The sequence below is a fragment of the Astyanax mexicanus genome, chromosome 1 (assembly GCF_023375975.1).
Source record: "Astyanax mexicanus isolate ESR-SI-001 chromosome 1, AstMex3_surface, whole genome shotgun sequence".
NCBI lineage: Eukaryota > Metazoa > Chordata > Actinopteri > Characiformes > Acestrorhamphidae > Astyanax > Astyanax mexicanus.
The window spans coordinates 121,119,588-121,140,944 of NC_064408.1; the positions used below are offsets into that span (position 1 = coordinate 121,119,588).

At 36.6% G+C, this 21,357-nt stretch overlaps 1 protein-coding gene and 1 long non-coding RNA gene across 2 annotated transcripts in view; both read right to left on the minus strand.

Annotated features, from left to right (window-relative positions):
• Positions 1–1,097: 1,097 nt before the first annotated feature.
• Positions 1,098–1,829, minus strand: LOC111194583 (uncharacterized). Its single transcript, XR_007427197.1, has 2 exons — positions 1,700–1,829; positions 1,098–1,217 (listed from the first exon to the last, which is right to left on the minus strand). It is a non-coding gene; the product is annotated as an uncharacterized LOC111194583 (long non-coding RNA).
• A 6,722-nt stretch (positions 1,830–8,551) lies between these two features.
• The window catches only part of LOC125783645 (B-cell receptor CD22-like), a 141,739-nt gene continuing 128,933 nt past the window's right edge, over positions 8,552–21,357 (minus strand). The window contains exons 11-16 of the mRNA XM_049467556.1: positions 20,681–20,956; positions 20,518–20,599; positions 18,022–18,051; positions 17,178–17,310; positions 13,504–13,545; positions 8,552–10,099 (exon numbers count right to left, since the gene is read on the minus strand). Of these exons, the coding sequence (XP_049323513.1) occupies positions 10,067–10,099; positions 13,504–13,545; positions 17,178–17,310; positions 18,022–18,051; positions 20,518–20,599; positions 20,681–20,956 (596 nt within the window). The 3' untranslated portion in view covers positions 8,552–10,066. The remainder of the gene's footprint in view (positions 10,100–13,503; positions 13,546–17,177; positions 17,311–18,021; positions 18,052–20,517; positions 20,600–20,680; positions 20,957–21,357) is intronic.

Sequence of the window (21,357 nt, forward strand, 5' to 3'; positions counted from 1 at the left end):
TTCACAGTGTGAAATGCAGTATTACTTTGGGTAGGTCCTTGTAAATAATAAAAAAATTGTTTTGTTACATAAAGTAATGCAAGCCATCAATAAATGTAAATATGATTTTAATATGAGCTGACTAATTTTTGGAAATTTTGTGAAAAATATGTGCGGTGATGGAAATGACAATGACTAAACACAGAGAGAAAATGTAGATATATTTATTAGAAAAAACATAAATTATTCAACTTTATTTACAACACCATGTGAAAACCAACCACATCTGTTCATTTTAGTGTTGCAATAAGCCAACATCTAAATTCTGGCTTTTTGGCAAAAAAAAAAAAACTGTAACAGTACATGTGGTAAACAACAAGTTTCTCCTCATATTTTATGGGGTCGGCTTTTATTTTGTCCCTGTAGGCTTGTAATCGTTCTTTCGTTTGGTGCTATCTTAAAACCAGATAAAATAAAATTATTAAAGTACATTGTAAATGTATAAAGTATATATTAGCTGCGGTCCAATCTGAAGGGAGCTGCCTAGGTAGTCAATGCCTTCAAAGGCAGCTCCCTCGTTCGGCAGCATTTTCACCCATAAGGGATCTTATAAGGCAGCGCGTTCGGGACACGCTCTGGAGTCAGCATACGTCATCCCGTCTAGCGCGCTGTGCTCGTGAGCTGTTTATAAATAACTAAAGTTAATGATCACTTACCTCGGGATAAATCTCAATGCAGCGGCAGCTATTTCTCTTTTACTCATCCAAATATTACAGATATTTAAATATTCATGATTTACTTTAATTATACACTTTTCCTCACTTCATTCTCAGAGTATGGTCAGTTTTATTTATGTATTTAATTTATTTTTGATTAGATGCTTCGTAGAAATGCATGAGTAATGAAACCATAATATAATAAATATTTTGTATGCTTACGTTTTCACACAATAGTACATTCATACAGAGTCAGCTAATTTATCTTTACCTTTTAGTTGCATAAAACACAAACATAACATGATTCATAAACTTGAATTTTTTTTATTTACCCATACCCACTAGTTGAGATGTGATACTACAATAAGCATAGTGACTATAAAACACAGCAAGCAAAAATAATAATGTTAAGAGAGAAAACTTTATTACATTCAAAGAAAAAATATATATATTCATAAAGGGAGCTAACGCTGCCTCCAGCCGGTCTGACCAGCGTTCACCTTCCCCGGCCCACGTTCATCCCTGTGGAAAAAATAAATCTGAATTAGTAACAGTGGTTTATGGAGAACACGCTCATAATTCCACTATTTACACAGTAAATCACTCAGTTACAGGTAAATCTAGTTATTCCCTCTAACAATTAAACTATTTAAGCATTAAATCACTGAGTTACAGGTAAGTCTACAGTTATTCCCTCTAACAATTAAACTATTTACACAGTAAATCACTTTTAAAACTTTTTATACTGGACGGCCAGGGTATCTTTGTTTCCTAGCGGGGGTTTCCTCAGCGCTGCAGCCGCGTTTGGTAGTCTGTAAGTCGGCTAGATGCGTGTTAGCTTACCCGGTAAATTAGCGCGATAAGCTAACGGTAGCTTCCGCCGGTCAGGTCTTACATTAAATAAAGTACAGGCGAAAACAACAATGGAAAACAACTTAAAACAAATATGCTAGTTTGATAAACCCACGCAGCGGTGAGTGGAAATACAGGAGGGAATTACTTACATTTGTACAGAAATTCCCTCGCAGTGCCGGCTCCGTCCGCCATGTTTTTAAATCTGAGAGCTGGAACTCTGAGCTGGTGAAATGCATCATGGGATTGCCTTCGCCGTGAAGGATACATCTCACGCTGCCTTCAGAACCGGGGTAAAATAAGGCAGCTGCCCAGGTAGGCAGCACATGCTACCTTCCGTATGGGACAGTCCTTTTCTCGGGAGCGCGCCTATGCTGCCTGCAAATGCTGCCTAGTTGGGCAGCTCCCTTCAGATTGGACCGCAGCTATTGTATATAGTAAAAGTTAAGGGGGCCTATTAAATGAATTTATTTACTTAAAACAATCTATATCACTCATGTCTATAATCTGAGATGTCATTTCCACCACAGAGGGAAGTGTGATGGAAATGTCTGTGGTGGAAATGACATTTATACTGTTTTTTAATAAAAAATGGATGATGGCTTCCATGTCCAACATGTGCTCTGATGTCACTTTACATTTCCATGGAAATAACCTAAACAATCTTTCACCAGAACTTTTTTAAAGGGAAAGTAGGCATTGTGGTGGAAATGACGCCAGTGCTGTGAGACAGGTATATTTTGTATAAAAAAATAATATTGACAGTGGACTCAAATCAGATATGTTTATATATTTTATTTATTTCAGTATTCCCTACTACAACTGCATCAACAATTCTCATATAAATGATATTTTTAACTTTTTTTTATTGTGGAAGTTTGAAACTCTGGGGGTGAGACAAGGAGAAAACTGTGATTTTGCAACTTCCATGTGAATGAAAAGTATTGAAAAATCATATTTAAAAGGTGGTAAATTTTTATAAGAGTTTTTTTATCACCATTTCCCTACAGAAAGTGGTATTTGTCAAAAATTGCAATTATTTTTAAAAATATGACCCAGGACTCTAAAAGTGCACAAATTCTAAGAATCACCCATGAAACATCTGACCCATGAGGTTGTTTGAATTATGATGAAAAAAATATATAATAATGATTACATGCCTCTCTGGCCAGATTTTGTGTGCACATTTCTGTCTCACTGTCGTGCTCGGTGTGTCTTTAGTTTCCCCCCGTTCTCGTTTTTCCACCAGTTCTTGGGCTCCCGATCTCTTTAAAATGTTTTTTTTTTTTTTTCCTGGCTGCGTCCCCTCGTCTGCACAGATCTGATTGGCAGAGGAGAATGTTTGGTGATCTTACACCACACGTGATTGGTCTGTGAGTTTACTGCGCACAAATCACGGTAGACCTTAAAGACAAGAAAAGTTCCGCCACAGTCAGAATTAAATCCTTCTCAGTAGTTTATCGGTTTGGGTCCACATTGGACAACGTCTGGGTCCGGACCCGGACCGCGGTCCGCCTATTAGTGACCCCTGGTGTAGAGATTCCAGATTTCTCCTGGATGCTCCTCAGCTAGCATGTGTATAATATGTTCAGTTCCGTCAGCAGCTCATCTGATTTACCACATTTACCAGTAATTTACCAAACCAGGTGTTGATTAATATGATTAGAACTAGAAATAACTTTATTAAACTCAGATGTGGAGAGATTAGGAGATGTTTTAAGGAAAACAGTAAAGTGCCGGTCACTCCTGGGAAGGTTCACCAGTGTTCCATTTGTGTTTTCTCCATTAGTGAATAATAGTGAATCACTGTGGTTCTCTGGAGTCCCAAAGCTTTAGAAATGACTTTATAACCTTTTCCAGACTGATAGATGATCAATAGCTTTGTTTTCTTATCTGTTGTTGAGTTTCTTCAGATGGGGGTATAATAATAATGTGCTGCTTTTTGAGATCTTTTATCTGCTTGTAAAACTGCTGTTTGTATTTGTTGTAATGCTGGTGTTTTACTGAGATATTATACAACAGTTAGTTCCAACCTCACAATCTGATTGGTTGAGAAGTGGTCTAGCCGTGATGATATTTGTGATAACATCACAGCTTTCTCACACTAAACCTGTATCACTCCGCGGACGCGTTGCCGAGGAACGGCGTATATACACAGGACACCCGCAGCAGCGTTAGCTTAGCACAGGCTAGCACTCAGCCGCGACACGCTCGCCCGCGGTGCTGACTCGTCTTTCGTGGAAAAAAGGGAAAGAAAATCGCTCGGCTAATGCCGTCTGACAGCCAGAACGGTAACCAGCCAGGCTAGGCTAAGCTACGCTAAGCTAATGCTGAGCTAAAGCAAGCTACGCTAACCTAACCACAGTCCAGCCGGCTAGCTAAAACCAACACCACCCAGCAAAAACAAGCAGAAATGCTCAAAAGATGCGCAGCGTTCACCTGAAGACGACTCCACGGAGCAGGAGAGGAGAGTATTAGCGTTATTTCACGCTCCTAACGTTACCATCTTCACTTATTCCCAATTTAGATTTCAAGCTTACTTTCGTGGTGTTAGTCTGCCTGAACCATACACCGTTTTGTAGTTAAGTTTCAGTTCTGTTACAGTTGTGGTGGAACTACTTTTTGGCGGAAGGCACAGTCCATATTAAAGCATATTCAAACTGAATTCCTTAAAGTTCTTTGATTTATTTTCTTTATTCATTTTGTAAAAAGAAACTGTTGTATAAAAGCAACAGAACACTCGAGGTCGTGTGTTATCACGAATTAAATCAGAGAGGAAGAGGAAAGAGGAAGATTATTTCGGTAAGAGAGGAAGCATTCTACTGAAATGATACATGCCCTATTTCTTCACAATTTCTAGGAATAATGAGAACGTGGGTATTGCATGCATGGAACAAGAACTAGTTCTAAATATAAAATCAACTAAAACAGACCGTACTCTCTGAACCTGTTATATAAGGAGAGTGTGGAACAAAAACCCACACAAAGAATTAAATAACACATTTAAAAGCCTTTTTGTGAAAGTCAGAGGTGTTCTGATAAGTAAAATCAGGAAACTTTTTTTCATGGTTTAAAACGAGGTCACTAGACCATTATACCTCTATAAGCCAGTTTCTTAAACAGGAACTAAGCCTTGTTATGAACTACACAGCATTTTAAATGAAAATGTTCAATTGGAAGAAATATATAATCTAGGAATAGTCTTAAACTAGGCTTATTCTGATCAGTATTTAGTTACTTAGTAACGTATTACTCTAATCTTACCATTTTTTCACTAGTAAGTAATCCAGCATTACTATTTATAATCCAGTAATCAGATTAAAGTTACTTATCTAGGTCACTGAGCGTTGCTTAAAAGTTATTCTAACTTTTTCACAGTAACTATGGCATCACTGAATCTGACTCTTAGTCTGTATCCACCTCCATACAGCCTGTAACTGTTTTATTTAACTGTAGCTTATGCTTTATATGATTTTTTGGTTTACTTATGCTTTAGTTTTGTTTTGTTTTTTTTTTACAATTTTTTTCTTCTATTATTTTATTGTTCTATTTTATTAATTGCTTAAGTATTTTACCGTTTTATTTTTAAATTCCACTCATTTTTGGTTTATTTCTTTAATATCTATGTTGCTGCTCTTTTACTTTTTGACATTTTTACTGCTTTTATAGTTTGCTTGCATTAGATTCCTTTTTATATTAAATTAATGTAGTTTTTTAATTTTTTATCTGTATTTTAGGCATAGGCTCAGATACATAGTAAATTAGGGCCAACTCAACGCCTTCAGGTTTATATAAAGTTTAATTGATTGATTGATTGATTAGACTTGAAATGTAAAACAATCAATTGCACAATAGTTTTTTTTTTATATAATTGATAATTATGATTTAATCCAAAGTTTAAATCATTTCAGTGAATAAACCAAAATATAGTGAATAAGAAATGGGTTTTCATCTATATTTCCAAATTTCTAGTTTTTAATTTCTGCAGGTCATAATTAGAATAATGTTATGGTATATTTTTTAGTTTAGAATTTAGAATTAATAAATTTTACACAAAATTGAATATTGTCTAATTTATAAAATTACATTTGGATAATGTTACACTAAACAGGATAAAAAAATAGATCTGAAAACAGAGTAAGATTAAGAATTAGGAATAATAAACTATTGATATCCTGTGATAACTAAATAACAGTAAGTTTCTTATAAGGTTTAGTAATGACGTAAATAATAGAAATTGGCTAATAATTATTCAAATCAGATGAATGCAGAACCTTGTTTAAAGCCCCTTTTTATATTTCAAAACCAAAATCAATAAATTAAACAATCAATCAATCAATCCACCTTTACGTGCATTAAGTTCATTGAGTGGGGCCTTCATTTACATTCAAGCCTTACATTTTTACATTTAAAATAAAAATAGAAATCGGATGCAAGTAAACTGTAAAAGTAAAAATATAGTAAAATAATATTTACTACAAAAACAAAAAACATAACAAAATGAAATTATGAAGTTTTACAACCAGTAATATATATTTGGGTGAACTGATAAATTATTACTATTATTATTATTATTATTATATTAATTATAGTATTATTGAATAACTCTTACCTTTGATGGCTGAGGCTGTATTAGTCTCTGCAGTCTTTACACTGTGTTTATACTGGGCACAGCTCTGGTAGCTGGGTGGGCTGCACAGCTTCCTTCCTTAAAAATCTAGAGTACCGCCTGTGCTACACTTCTGTTTCTCTCACACCAAACCACACCGTATATCACATTACATCCTGCTCCAACTCAGCCTATTATTACTGTTTAAACTATTCAGCAGAACAATCACAGTGTTTAGCCTGTGCTTTACTGTGTTTTATTACTATTTAAATGATTCAGTATAAATTTATTCATAAACTTAGGGTATTTGATAGAACCCTCAATCGCTTAAATCAAGTATTTTTGCCATTTAAGCTCTTTAGGTTTAGTCAATAATCTGGAAATAGCACAAAATCCAGTGTATAAATTTTTGCAGTAAGCTGCCAGAGCCTGTAAGGAAAACAAATGAACTAAAAACTGTAAAATATATTGTAAAAAAAAAAAAAATAACATATGAAAAAATCATATATTGTTTAAAAAAGAGGGGGTGATTTATAGCAAACAAATAATTGGTTAACAGCTATATAAAATAAAACAAATAAAACGTACTTCTACCTTCTGAACTTAACAGTAGCAACATTGTGTTTATCTTGCAAAATTCTGCTGAAAAACACAAAATTTCCTTGTTACTCCTAGGGTGATGTGGATCAGCACAAGGCCGCATCTGTGAGCTGCTGTATCAGAACCGAGTCGCTGCGCTGTCCTCCAAATTCTCTGTTTGAAAAGAGGCGGAGTCTGACTTCACATGTATCGGAGGAGGCATGTGCTAGTTTTCACCCTCCTGGCATTGGGGCATCACTAGTGATAGGGGGAGTACTAATGAGTGGGTTGGATAATTGGCCATGTAAATTGATCATTTTGGTTTGCAGTAAAACTAGTTTTGCATTCTTACAGTAGTTCTTCTGTAATTCTTACTGTTTTTAGCAAAAGAAAAATTCACACTGTTCTTATTTCCCATTATATATCAACTAGAGACGGATTATATCTGTCCAGTATCATTTATTTTACTTTGTAGTCCTTTTTTTTTTAAGTTAGGCATGTGCCATATCATATTGTATGCAATAATAAAAATAAAATAATTTTTTCTTATTTTCATTTTGTTGCCTTAGTGTATTCTTGAAATATATATTTTTTTGGTTTTTGCTTTTTTTTTGTTTTGTCATATCGCCAAGAATATCGTTATCGCGAAAATACCATGAAATATCATGATATTATTTTAGGGCTATATCGCCCACCCCTAGTTTGTAATCAAATTTTGAGTGGTATCATCGCCCCCTACTGGGCTGGAATGATAAATATGTGTTTGAGAGTGTTTGTGTGTGTATTCTTGTTTGGACAAAAATATTTTTGCAGATAGTTTGAATATATATATATATATATATATATATATATATATAAACTATATATAAAATAGATGTCTCACACCCCTAGTAACATTCACAGCCCAGTCCTTTATCTTATCTATTGAACTGTGCGCTGGTGTCAGCGTGCTAAAACAGGATACAGTACGGGAAAGTGTAAAAGACGTAAGAGCTATTAATCATTAACTTATTAATGATGATGATGATGATGATGATGATGGTCTGCAGTACAGTGATGATGTACAGCTATTTCCTCTTTTTTGCTACAAGGCAATACTTTATACAGTAGCTTGAATGCTCCACTTTTAGTGAATCATTAATCATTAATATACAGTATTTTTGTTCACCATCAGTATGCACAATAATAAACCAAAATCAGTAGTTAAAATCTATACTGTACCCCAATAAAACGTACTCTTACCCAAAAATATCTACTGCACCACAATATTCTACACTGTTCCCCAAAAAAGTGTGAATCTGAATCAAGGCTTGTATTGTGAATTGTAAAAAACAGAAGTGCTGTGCCATTGAAATAGCAATCCGCTAAAGTCAGAGCGCACCTGGCTCTTAAAGGGAATGGCAAGTGACACACTGATTGGTTTATTTTAATGTTAACGCAACATTAACCACACCCATGATTAATTAAGAGAATTAGTTCATGCCTTTTGCGCATTTCAAGCCAAGTAAATGTGTACTTTTCACGTCATTACGATAGCGAAGACATACTGACACTCCCTAATTCACACTGCACTGTGTGCGGTTGACTGCTTGCCTATACAGTTGCATGAAAAAGTATCTGAATCCTTTGGGATTTTACTTGGATTTCTGCATAAATTGGTCATTAAATGTGTTCTGATCTTCATCTACGTCACAACAATAGACAAACACAGTCTGCTTAAACTAGGGGACTGTAAGTCAGTCTGTCAAAACCTAATCAACAGTTACTTAGAGTAATATCTCAACAACATTACAACAACAAATACAACAACAGCTGCTTATTTGCGACTTCACAGATTTAATTTGTTTTCCTTTTTTTGTCATACTTACATTTTTCATATTATCAAACAAACAAAAACAGATAACCTGAGTAAATAATAATCAAAAGCAGATTTGATTTTAAACTGAATTAACTGTAATTTGTTTGGAAAGCTGAGTTTAATTTCACTACTAAACACAACCAGGCCTGATTACTGCCAGACCTGTAGAATCAAGAAATCACTTAAATAGAACCTGTCTGACAACATGAAGCAGATAAAAGATCTCTAAAAGCAATTTTTAAATTTTAACATGTACTGTATGTTGTTTTTTTACATTACCTAAATATATTTTTAAAACATTTTACCAATGTAGTAATTTAATTTACTTTTTAAAAAGTTACGATATGTTTAAGTGAACTACAGTAACAGTTGTTTTTAACACAGTTTGCTAAAAATGTACAAAAGTATATTTGGAAATAAGTATTTATAAGTATACTGAATTATATTAAACTAAAAGTGGGTTCAGACAGAAGGTGCTGAATCTTCTGAACTGTGTATCAGATCCAGATGTAAATACTTGGAAATAATTTTTTTGTTTGGTTTTTTTTTTTACATTTATGAAGACCTTTAACTTAAAATAAACTTTTAAAAAGATATTTAACACGTAAGTAGATATTAATTTAAAATTTTAGATATTAAACAAAAAAAACGTACCTTTAATGAATCCTTTTTAAAAATAAAACGTATTTTTTGCACTATAAGGTGCACTTAAAATCCTTTCATTTTTCCAAAAATCATCAGTGTGTTTTATAATCTGGTGTTCCTTATGTATTAATTCTAACAGTCAGGTATTAAGGAGCAGTAAAGCCACTCAGTTTAGTTCTCCAGCACAAAGACTGGAGCAGTATTAGCATTAGCCGCTAACTGCAGCGCTAGCTCTTTCGGCATTTAGAGTTAAGTATTATCAGACTGTAGTCTGCATGTTTTACGTGTTAAAACAAGATAATGAGATGAACCGCTAGCTAATATCACCCTGGCTACCAGAAAACTCAGGGTTCCTCAGTGTAGCGCTTTCGAGTGGCATTTACTAGCGCTAAGCACTGCTAACCGCGTCTAGCACTGCTGCTAATCATGCTGTTGAAAATATTGAAAATCTAAGCTTGCTGTAAATAAACAGGATTGTTTTACTCACCCAAATAAATAGTTTTCAAGAGATAAATCTGTGTAGATTAACATCCAGCGCTCGTTTGACTTTAAAATATAAATATATATTTAATTTAGCTTTGTTTACTTATATATTAATTGTCTCTAAATTAAATCACAGTATTTGACTAAAAAGCACAATGAAAAAATAGAAATTGCATTTCTTGAAGAAAACCAAAGTGGTTGCACAGTTAAAGTGGTTTATCAGATTACTGAGTGCATGTAAAACAGCGCAATATCTTAACAGGTATTGTACTGTAGCACTGAAGGTTTCTGAAGATGATCTGGGAGGAAGAGCTGTCATCACGATGAGGAGATATCGAGAAGATCTCAGCAATTCGCATATATGTCATCCATGTCATCCTGACAAACACAGAGAGCAAACACCATTACCAACACTGTGGAACCTTTCACCCTTATACAGTTTCAAGTATGTGAACCCTTTGGGATTATACTTGGATTTCTGCATAAATTGGTCATTAAATGTGTTCTGATCTTCATCTACGTCACAACAATAGACAAAACACAGTCTGCTTAAACTAAAACCACACATAAATATTATATGTGAAGCATGTGAACCCCTAAACTAATGACTTTTCTAAGAGCTAATTGAAGGCACGATGTGATGAGATGAGACTGGATGTGTTGGTTAAAGCTGCCCTGCCCTATAAAAACACAAACCAGTTTTGAGTTTGCTGTTCTTAAGAAGCATTGCTTGATGTGAATCATACCTCACACAAAAGATCAAGCTCTCAGAAAACCTACGTTCAAGAATTGTTGACCTGCATGAAGCTGGAAAGGGTTATAAAAGTATCTCTAAAAGCCTTGATGTTCATGTGTCCACGGTAAGACAGACGGTCCACAAATGGAGAAAGTTCAGCACTGTAGCTACTCTTCCTAGGCGTGGTAAAGTCCTGTAAAGATGACTGTAAGAGCACAGCACAGAATGAGAATCAATGAGGTGAGGAAGAATCCTAGAGGGTCAGCTGAATACTTGTAGAAATCTCTGCTGTCCAAACAACGAAAATTGAGTTGTTTGGAAGGAACACACAACGCTATGTGTGGAGAACAAAGGCACAACACACCATCATCAAAACCTCATCCCAACTGTGAAACATGGTTGAGGGAGAATCATGTGTTTGGGGCTGCTTTGCTGCCTCAGGGACTGGACGGATTGCCGTCACCAATGGAAAAATAAATTCTCAAGTTTACCAAGAGATTTTGCAGGAAAACTTAAGACCATCTGTCCTCCAACTGAAGCTCAACAGAGGATGGATGATGCAACAGAACAACGACCTAAAACATAGAAGTAAAATCAACAACCGAACAACTTCAACAGAAGAAAATACTGAGCCTTCTGGAGTGACTCAAAGGGTTTGCATACTTTTTCTTGCACCTGTATCAGCTTAAGTCCAGTCAGAGATAACTCTATAGCTCTACATTACATTACATTACATTACATTACATTTGGCAGACGCTTTTGTCCAAAGCGACTTACAATAGTCAAGTACAATGTAAAATAAGTTTTAAAGGTAAAACGTCTTTGGATAGGGATAAAAGGAGGACAAAGGGGAATAATAGGATAGAGGAGTGAAGGAGAGGAAGAAGGAAATGAGGTTAGAAGTAGTTAGTGTGTTAGAGGTGTTAAGAGAGTAAGTGCTCTTTGAAGAGCTCTGTCTTCAGGAGTTTCTTAAAGATAGCGAGAGATTCTCCTGATCTGGTAGTGGAGGGTAGTTTGTTCCACCATTGGGGAACTCTGTATGAGAACAGTCTGGATTGCTTTGTGTGAATGTTTGGCAAAGCGAGGCGACGTTCACTGGAGGAGCGCAGCGGCCGGGAGGTAGCGTAAGCCTTCAGGAGCGAGTGCAGGTAGGAAGGAGCCTGTTCTGACATCACCTTGTAGGCAATTGTAAGAGTTTTGAATTTGATGCGAGCATCAACTGGTAGCCAATGGAGCTCAATGAGCAGCGGGGTGACATGTGCCCGTTTTGGCTGGTTGAAGACCAGACGTGCTGCTGCGTTCTGGATCATCTGGAGTGGTTTTACTACACAGGCCGGGAGGCCAGTTAGCAGGGCATTGCAGTAGTCGAGGCGTGAGATGACGACCGCTTGCACCAGGAGTTGGGTGGCCTGTTGCGTCAGGAACGGTCTAATTTTTCGGATGTTATAGAGCGCAAAGCGGCAGGACCGAGCAACTGAGGCCACATGGTGCGTGAAGGAGAGTTGGTCATCAACCATAACACCCAGGTTCCTAGCAACCTTTGTCGGTGAGAGAGAGAGAGAGTCGATACTTATAGAGAAGTTGTGTTGAAAAGATGGTTTTGCTGGTATAACCAGAAGTTCAGTCTTTGAGAGATTTAATTGAAGGTGATGCTCCCTCATCCATGAGGATATGTCAGAGAGACACTGCGAAATCCGTGCAGAGATTGAGTGATCTTCAGGTGAGAACGACAGGTATAGCTGGGTGTCATCAGCAAAGCAATGGTAGGAAAATCCGTGTGAGCGGATAACCTGACCAAGAGAGGTGGTGTATATGGAGAAGAGAAGGGGTCCCAGTACCGAACCTTGGGGAACCCCAGTGGATAAGGAGCGGGCTGAGGACAGCTGTCCTTGCCACGACACCTTGAACGAGCGCCCAGTGAGGTATGATCTGAACCATGACAGCACATTATCTGCGATCCCCATGTTTGAGAGTATAGTTAGGAGGAAGTCATGGTTGACTGTGTCAAATGCGGCCGAGAGGTCCAGCAGAATGAGCACTGAGGACTGACCTGCAGCTCTGGCAGTTTTCAACGCTTCAGTCACAGACAACAGAGCCGTCTCGGTAGAATGTCCTTTTTTGAACCCAGATTGGTTCTGGTCCAGAAGGTCATTCTGGGAGAGGAAGCCAGAGACCTGATTTAGAACTGCTCTTTCTAGTGTTTTAGAGAGAAAGGGTAGCAGTGAGACCGGTCTGTAGTTGTCAACCTGGGCGGGGTTGAGAGAAGGCTTTTTAAGCAGTGGTGTCACATGTGCTTGTTTGAAAGCAGTGGGGAATACACCAGAAGTTAAAGAGGCATTGATCGTGTGAGTGATAGCCGGAATGATTGCAGGTGCGATAGTTTGCAGTAGGTTTGAAGGAATTGGGTCAAGCGGACACGTAGTAGGACGGCTACGTGTTAGGAGAGCCAGTGTCTCGTTCTCAGTGAGAGGAGTGAACGAGGAGAAAGCAACGCCTTCGGTGGAGGCGTTGCTTTCTCCTCGTTCACTCCTCTCACTGAGAACGAGAGAGAGCTCTACACTAGACCTGTCACTATACCTAATATTGTATTGGTTGATATCAAATGTGATGAAGGAATGTCGTTTGGGCAATATTCTCAGTGATGAAGGACTAGAGGATGATCAACACTTTATGAGGATGATTAAACACAGTGTTTAAACACTCAAGCAGCACTGCTGCATCTGATTTACATCTGATTTAGCTAATCAGTGCTAATCACTGCAGTGCTGAGAACAATAATAAACACCACCCAAATAATAATAATTATCTCTACTGTGGGGTCCTGAGTATTGAAGAACAGGGTGAAAGGAGTAATAATAAAGTATGTAATGAAACAGACACAGAACTACAGTCTTTAATTATTATATTATATAAATGCAGAGTGTCCTATATGATCATGAAATGTGATATGAAAATGTATTAAATGTATTATTTATGATAAAGAAACAGGTCAGTGTGTGTATGCAAAAACACTTATTGTTATTAATTAATAAAACCTCATACTCACGATAAAATACTTTGGTTCAGGTGCTTTTCTTCTTTTGCTCTTCTGAAAGTGTTAAAGATGGAAAAAAATAATAAATAATTGAAAATTTAAAACAATGTTTAATCTCAACTTTTTGTCTTTTGAAACTCGAGGAACCTTTTACTCACTAATCTATTCAGTGTTGGAAAAAACAAGACCACTTCAGTTTCTCTGATTTTGCTATTTATAGGTTTTTGTTTGAGTAAAATGAACATTTTTGTTTTATTATATAAACTACATACAACATTTCACCCAAATTCCCAAGAGTTTTCAAACCTTAAATAATGAAAAGAACACAAGTTCATACTCAAAGTTTTAAGAGTTCAGAAATCAGTATTTGCTGAAATAAACCTGTTTTTAATCACAGTTTTCATGCGTCTTGGCATCATGTTCTCCTCCACCAGTCTTACACACTGCTTTTGGATAACATTATGCCTTTACTTGTGGTGCAAAAATTCAAGCAGTTCAGTTTGGTTTGATGGCTTGTGATCATCCATCTATTTCTTGATTATATTGCAGAGGTTTTTAATTTGGTAACATAAAAAAACTCATAATTTTTAGGTGATTTCTTAATTTTTTTTCCAGATTTGTATTTTTTTTAGTAGTCCAATAGTAGTGGTGTATGATCCAGACAAACTGCTTTTCTCTGCACTGCTGAAACTGAAACTCAGTCCTTAATCATGCTAAGCTAAAGAGCTAAAGGCTAAAGCTGCTGGTTCCATGTGGGTCAGCCAGACGTGACTCTTCCTGTATCAGTTTTCTTAGGTTTCCAAGAGTCTTTTGAAGGTATAGGAAACGGCGCTCACCGCTCTCTGGCTTTATCTGTAAATCTTTACTCATACCTTGACTCTGCTCCCTTGATTTACAAATGAAATATAAAATTTACTGATGATCAGTGATGGTTTGGAGAGACATGTCATCTGCTGGTGTTGATCCACTGTGTTTTATTATCAAGCCTAAAGTCAGTGCAGTTTTGTGTCACAAAATCTTACAGCACTTCATGCTTCCCTCTGCTACTGACAATTTTTATGTGGATGCTTATGAAGATTTCATTTTCCAGCAGGACTTGGCACACTGCCCACACTGTAGCCAAAAGTACCAATTGGTCTTATGTAATATTCAAATTTCATTGATACACCATAATCACTGATCAACAATAAAATAAATAAATGCTTAAAATAGATCACTCTGTGGGTTATTACATCTATATAATATATGAGTTTCACATTTTCAACTGAATTACTGAAATAAAGTAACTTTTCAAACATATTCCAATTTTTTGAGATGCAACTGCAGCATCAGACCTTCTTTCACACACTGGCTCCCTCCACTGGCTCAGTCGAGCACTGCACACTGCACAGGGTAACTAAACCCCCTGATTTTAGCTAAGCCACATGGCAACAGCACCTTAACCTCAGCTTTACAAATCTCTTCTTCAGTCTAAGTCTTTTCAGTTTCAGCAGTTTCTGACAGGTGAAGTGATTAGCAGTAATAAAGTCATTAATAAAATGAAAATTAAAAAGCACTGCTACTGAAGTACTACACAATAAGGAGTGTTTTAAAACTTTTGACTGGTAGTCTATGTGGGCAGAATGAATAGTGACCGTTTGAGGAGTTGCAGGCTGATAATGAGTGTGTATGTTTGTGTGTTTGTGTGTGTGTAGGCAAAATAATCCATTAGAGGTGTGCCAAAAAATCGATTCACATAAGAATCTTGATTCTCATTTACTACGATTCAGAATCGATTTAAAATGTCCCAAAATCGATTCTGAGGGGCGGGTTTTAGACTGATTTTGGGCTGGGTATTTTTGTTGGACCTGGCAACCCTGGGGATAGCGCTTGTCCTTTCAAACGGAGATCTTCCAGACACACACAGAGCGTAGGTGTTTGAGAATCACCGGTAAGATGGCAGAACAAGCACTATATTACATTAGATTAACGTGTAGTTTCAATGTTTTATGGCAGAATGCTTCATAACAAGCATAAAAAAGATCGCTAGTAGTTAGTTTCAGTAACTGTTAGCTAGCTAACTAGCTAACTTTCCAGTTCCACCTTAAATAACGCTACAGGTGGCAGCGGGCTGCAGCATTTAAGGCGGAACGGAAAAATACAATAAGCTAATCAGAGCTAATTTCAGCTCCTCATCACAGAGGAATTAAGGAATGGACCATATGAATTAATTTCTCCACCTCCTGCCCCCTTTCTGAAGAAATACAACGACCTTAAATTAACTAGTTAATCAGCAGCTGCTCCTGAACTTTAGCGCTCCACTGCTATCATCACATCAGCCCAGCAGCGTCACCTACACACCACCGCTAGTAGCCTGGTAATAAAGCAGTGTTATTTATTATTTATTTATTGTTCATTAACGTCATTGTGATATCCCAGTGATTCCTCTGTCACTGAGGACCCACATTCCTGCACATTTTATTGTTTTTGTAACACATTACCTGCTCCAGGACCAGTGTATATTATGGAGGGTTTTTTTTCAATAAGATTCATAAGCCAGAAGCAGAAATTTTTATAATTCAAATCGTTTTGAATCAAAAATCGATTTTGAATCGAATCGTGGCCCCCAAAATCGGAATCGAATCGAATCGTGAGATAGTAAACGATTCCCACCCCTATAATCCATTTCCTTTTAGAATGTAAATTGCACAATGTTCCTTAATATTTAAGTTTTTCCCAAGTACCGTATTTTCCAAATTATAAGGCGCATCATTATCAGCAAACGTCTATTTTTTGGTCTATTTTCTGCACAAGGTGCGCAGGATTAAAATGCACATTTTAAGCAACACTAGTAAGGGACAGGGGTGTGGCCATGTTTTTCTTCTAATTAATCTACACAGAATTCTCTACTAAAAACTGTTTATTTGGGTGAGTAAAGTGCTTTTGTTTATTTACGGTAAGCTTAAATTTCCAATATTTTAGCCGCGGTTAGCAGTGCTTAGTAAATGTCGCTAGTAAATGTCGTCCAATAGCGCTACACTGAGGAACCCTGAGTGTTACGGTAACCCAGCTAGCGGTTCATCCCACGAATCTTGATTTAATGTAGCTTGTTTGCACGGATAACGGCTAATGCTAATACTGCTCTAGCAGTGCTAGGCAGGGTTAGCAGCAGGGTACATACCAATAATGCTCACCTTTAAACAGTGAAAGAGCTAGCACTTAGAACGGTTAACTTAGCGGCTAATGCTAATGCTGCTCTAGCAGTGCTAGCTGGAGTTAGCAGCAAGCTACAGGCTGATAATACTCACCTCTGAGCGGTGAAAGAGCTAGCGCTTAGCACGGTTAGCAGCTAATGCTAATAGTGCTCCAGTCTGGGTGCTGGAGAACTAAACTGAAACTCCTGTATAACTCTGTACTTCAGTAGAGAGACTTTACTGTTCCTTAATACCTGACTGAAAATTAGGTCAAAGTGCAGATTTTACCCAAATTTTCTGCTGTTTAATCAATTATTTTTCATAAATGTTGTAGACATGGTATTTTAGTTAAGAACCCCATGAAACATTGTTTTCAGCATATAAATATATAATATGGATTTATACACATACATATAGTATGGACTGTTACAATGTTACAAAAAGATAAAAGAGGTAGTGATCATTTTTAAAAGTTAAAATGTGTTTTAATGAATTAGAGTTAGTGGTTTGTACCTTCTCTGTAGAAATCTCTTCTATCTCCATGGTGTTGGCGTAAATATCGTCATCCTTCACATTGTTACCGTAAAGATTGGATTCGCACACATCAGCAGTTTTGCTTACATTTTCATTTGAACATGCACGCTGACTATAAGAAAAAAATGCAGTATTTAAACGACATTAGAGAATATAATATATTATGCTCATTTTAAATAAAAATAAAAAACAACTATAAATACTCAGTGGTTAAATTCCATTATTTTTTATTCTTTTTAAAATCATCTGCATTGTAAATTAATACAAAAGTTATCCAAACTATAAAGAAAAACATATCGAATTATTTAGTAAAGGTAGAAAAAAGAAGTGTTAAACAAAACAGATTATGTTTTATTTTTCACATTCTTAGATTAGACATTTTTCCACATCTCTGCTGGATTTTCTCAGTCAGCTTTATGAGGCAGAGTCACTTGAAATTCAGGCTTAACAGTTAACAGCTGTGCTGAACTTATCAAGAGTTAATTACTTGAATTTCTTGACTCTTAATGTGTTTGAGAGCATCAGTTGTAAAGTAGTAAAGAGGTAGAGTTACAGGTATACAGTGAATAGTGAATATTTGATCCAGATTATGAGAAGCAAGAACTTCTTAATTAAATAAAGAAAAAACTGCAAGTTAACAGCTCTCCAGATAAGAGCATCTAAAAGCTTCTTCACAGGGTATTTTGGTTTGTTTTAAGTTACTACATGATTCCTTATGTGTTCTTTTATAGTCTGGATCACTTCACTATTCAGTTACTATGTAAGAAATAAAATAACAAAATTTATTAATTTGTCGTTGCTTTTATTTTTGTATGAATCTTACCTGGAGGTAGAGTGTTGGGGGATTTGACGTCTGTGGCAAGATATGGGGGGAAAAATAGAGAATGGATAATTAATCATTCAATGTTAGAGTCTCAAATGCCAGTTTAATTGATTACACAATTTCTGCACCATTTTCTGATCAAATCTAACTGTTACGTAGTAAAAAAAATCTAATGTAAATCATTTAGAAGGAGTTTTTGATTGGTTGCAAATGTAATGCTAAATGCCTGAAAAATTATCCAGAATTTGTGAGATGAATTTCTCATAAAATAAGCACGTGTGAATCCATTAATGGTGGAGAGATATGTAAAGAGAATTGCATGAAACAATAGTGCTTAAATAAAATGGTGTAATATGGATGTGTCTGGAAAATATTGGGTCTCGGGGTGGATTTTTGCTTTCTGGACCCAGACTACCCATCTCGGTGTGTAAGTATCTATAGGTTTAAATAGGATCTCCAGTGGATTTTGCGTTTTATAGAGACTCTAAGACTAGATCAGTGTCTGAACTGCATTAGCAGGTTGTAAAGTAACATATGACATTGCAAAAACTGTTATTAGTGGAAAAATGTCTATTTTAAAACTTTTCTAACTGTTGTTTGTCTCGCTGCCTCCTGGTTCTGTTATCAGAGGCAATATGTTTGCATTTATGAATATTCATCAGCAAGAGCCAAAATTCTATCGTTTCTCCCCACCCACTCCTCCACCGGACTAAGGAAGCGTTTAACCAGATCACTGGTTTTACAAAAACTAGCTCACAGGGCATTCATTCATACTAGAGACACAACTAGACATTTTAACCCTTTCAGACCTGAATAATGTGTTGAAAAATGCAGGAAAATCCACCTGCATATGTAAGCTACTTTTTCCATCGGAAAGTAAAAAGCACAGAAAATTAATTACAACCATCATCAATTTGTCTCTTTTAGCATGAAATGTTTACTTTATTGTAAATCAGGACTGAAACAAGACATTTCTTCTGTTTCTACAGCTGATAAAACAGCGTGTTTACAGAGTAGCACTGTTAGCCCTCACCACCAAACAAGCACAGCATGAAATAATATTAAAACAGAAACACAGTATCAGTAAAAGCTTTTACAAGCCCCAGACTACAATGTATATTTCAGTTTGGAGCAATTTACTGCAAGCTAAGCTTACAAACAGCCATATTTTACACTTAACATGATATATTTACACATTTCACCCGATCGCTAATGCTAATCACTAATGCTAATCGCTGCTAGCTTCCGCCTGCTAGCCTACAGCTTTAAAACAAACACTTTAACTCAATTTATACCTCACATATTTACACTCTGGATGTTTTAATTACCTTTTAACTCTCTTATTAACATTTTAAGATCCTTACAAAATAGAAATACCCACTGATTTACTAATAATCTGACTTTATCTGGTACTTATTTATCTGAACTCACCGGAGCTTCTCCTCACAATAGTACAGCACAGACTAACAGCACAAAAGAATCGTTTGAATGAACGAATCTTTTGAACGAATCTTTTTAGTGAACAGATCCTAATGATTCAGTTCATCTAAAAGAGCTGCTGTGTTCATCACTACTAGTTATCTTCTGTAAAGGATTAACCAACTCGGTTAATCTAACGTTTTTTGTAGTCCTTGTAGAACTGTTAGAACTACATACAGGTCTGAAAGCAGGTCGCGGTGCTGGAAAGAGGCTGCTGTGAGGAGAAGCTCCAGTGAGTTCAGATAACGTCAGATTATTAGTAAATCAGTGGGTATTTCTGTTTTGTAAGGAGCTTAAAATGTTAATAATAGAGTTAAAAGGTTATTAAAACATCCAGAGTGTAAATATGTGAGGTATAAGTTGAGTTAAAGTGTTTGTTTTAACTGCTTAAGCTGTAGGCTAGCAGGCGGAAGCTAGCAGCGATTAGCATTAGCGATTAGCATTAGCGATTAGTATTAGCGATCGGGTTAAATGTGTAAATATATCATGCTAAGTGTAAAATATGGCTGTTTGTAAGCTTAGCTTGCAGTAAATTGCACCAAACTGAAATGTACATTTTAGTCTGGAGCTTGTAAAAGCTTTTACTGATACTGTGTTTATGTTTTAATATTATTTCATGCTGTGCTTGTTTGGTGGTGAGGGCTAACAGTGCTACTCTGTAAACACGCTGTTTTATCAGCTGTAGAAACAGAAGAAATGTCTTGTTTCAGTCGTGATTTACAATAAAGTAAACATTTCATATATTAAAATTATATATATATATATATATATATATATATATATATATATATATATATATCATTTTACTTCTTTAAAAATATATATACGACAGTGCTGTATACATTTATTACACTCTGCAACTGTAGGGGGCGCCCACAAGCACAAAATCTCAAATCCTACCTAGTGGAGCTTTTAACTCTTTTTTAAACATTTTATATTTTTTTGCTTCTGGATTATGAATTTATATATAATATGAACTAAGTAATCACTGATTATTAATATCTGAGATAAATGTACCTCCTTCTCAGGTAAACAGCCACCACAGTAACTCCCAGGATGACGCAAACAGCAGCCACGGTGGCTATTATAACAGAGTTTCCTGTAAGACAGAGAACAGAAGATTCATGAAGACGACGTTAAACAGGATCTCTGTCTCTCTGTGTCGTTCCTCCTGCAGTACCGTCTGACTGTGGAATCAGGACAGTGGTGTGGTGGAGGTCTGTGGAGAGGTAGTTGGATGCGGTACAGGATACGTTGCCGGTCAGTGGGCCGGTTAACTCCGACACCGTCACTGTACCGCTGTAGCTGGTTGTGATATTGAACTGTGGGAAACGTGCATGGCGTCCATCAACCGTCCAGGAGACGTTAGCTTTGGGCTCGGCCTCCGCTCGGCACACGCAGAGCAGACCTCCAGCCCACTCAGAGCAATTTGGAGAGAGCAGGATTTTGGGAGGAACTGAGGAACAGGAAAAAACAGTGAGTTAACAATACAAACATTTATACAGGGATTGGACAATGAAACTGAAACACCTGGTTTTAGAGCACAATAATTTATTGTGGTGACGAACAGTTCTGGTGGAAACAGGAGAGTTGAGGTGCACATTGAATTCTGCCGTGATTTGAGCAGCCGTGGTTTTATGTTTTTTGGATACAATCCGGGTTAGCACCCGAACATCCTTTTCAGACAGCTTCCTCTTAAAGCGTCCACAGTTAATCCTGTTGGATGTGGTTGGTTCTTCTTGGTGGTATGCTGACATTACCCTGGATACCGTGGCTCTTGATACATCACAAAGACTTGCTGTCTTGGTCACAGATGCGCCAGCAAGACGTGCACCAACCATTTGTCCTCTTTTGAAC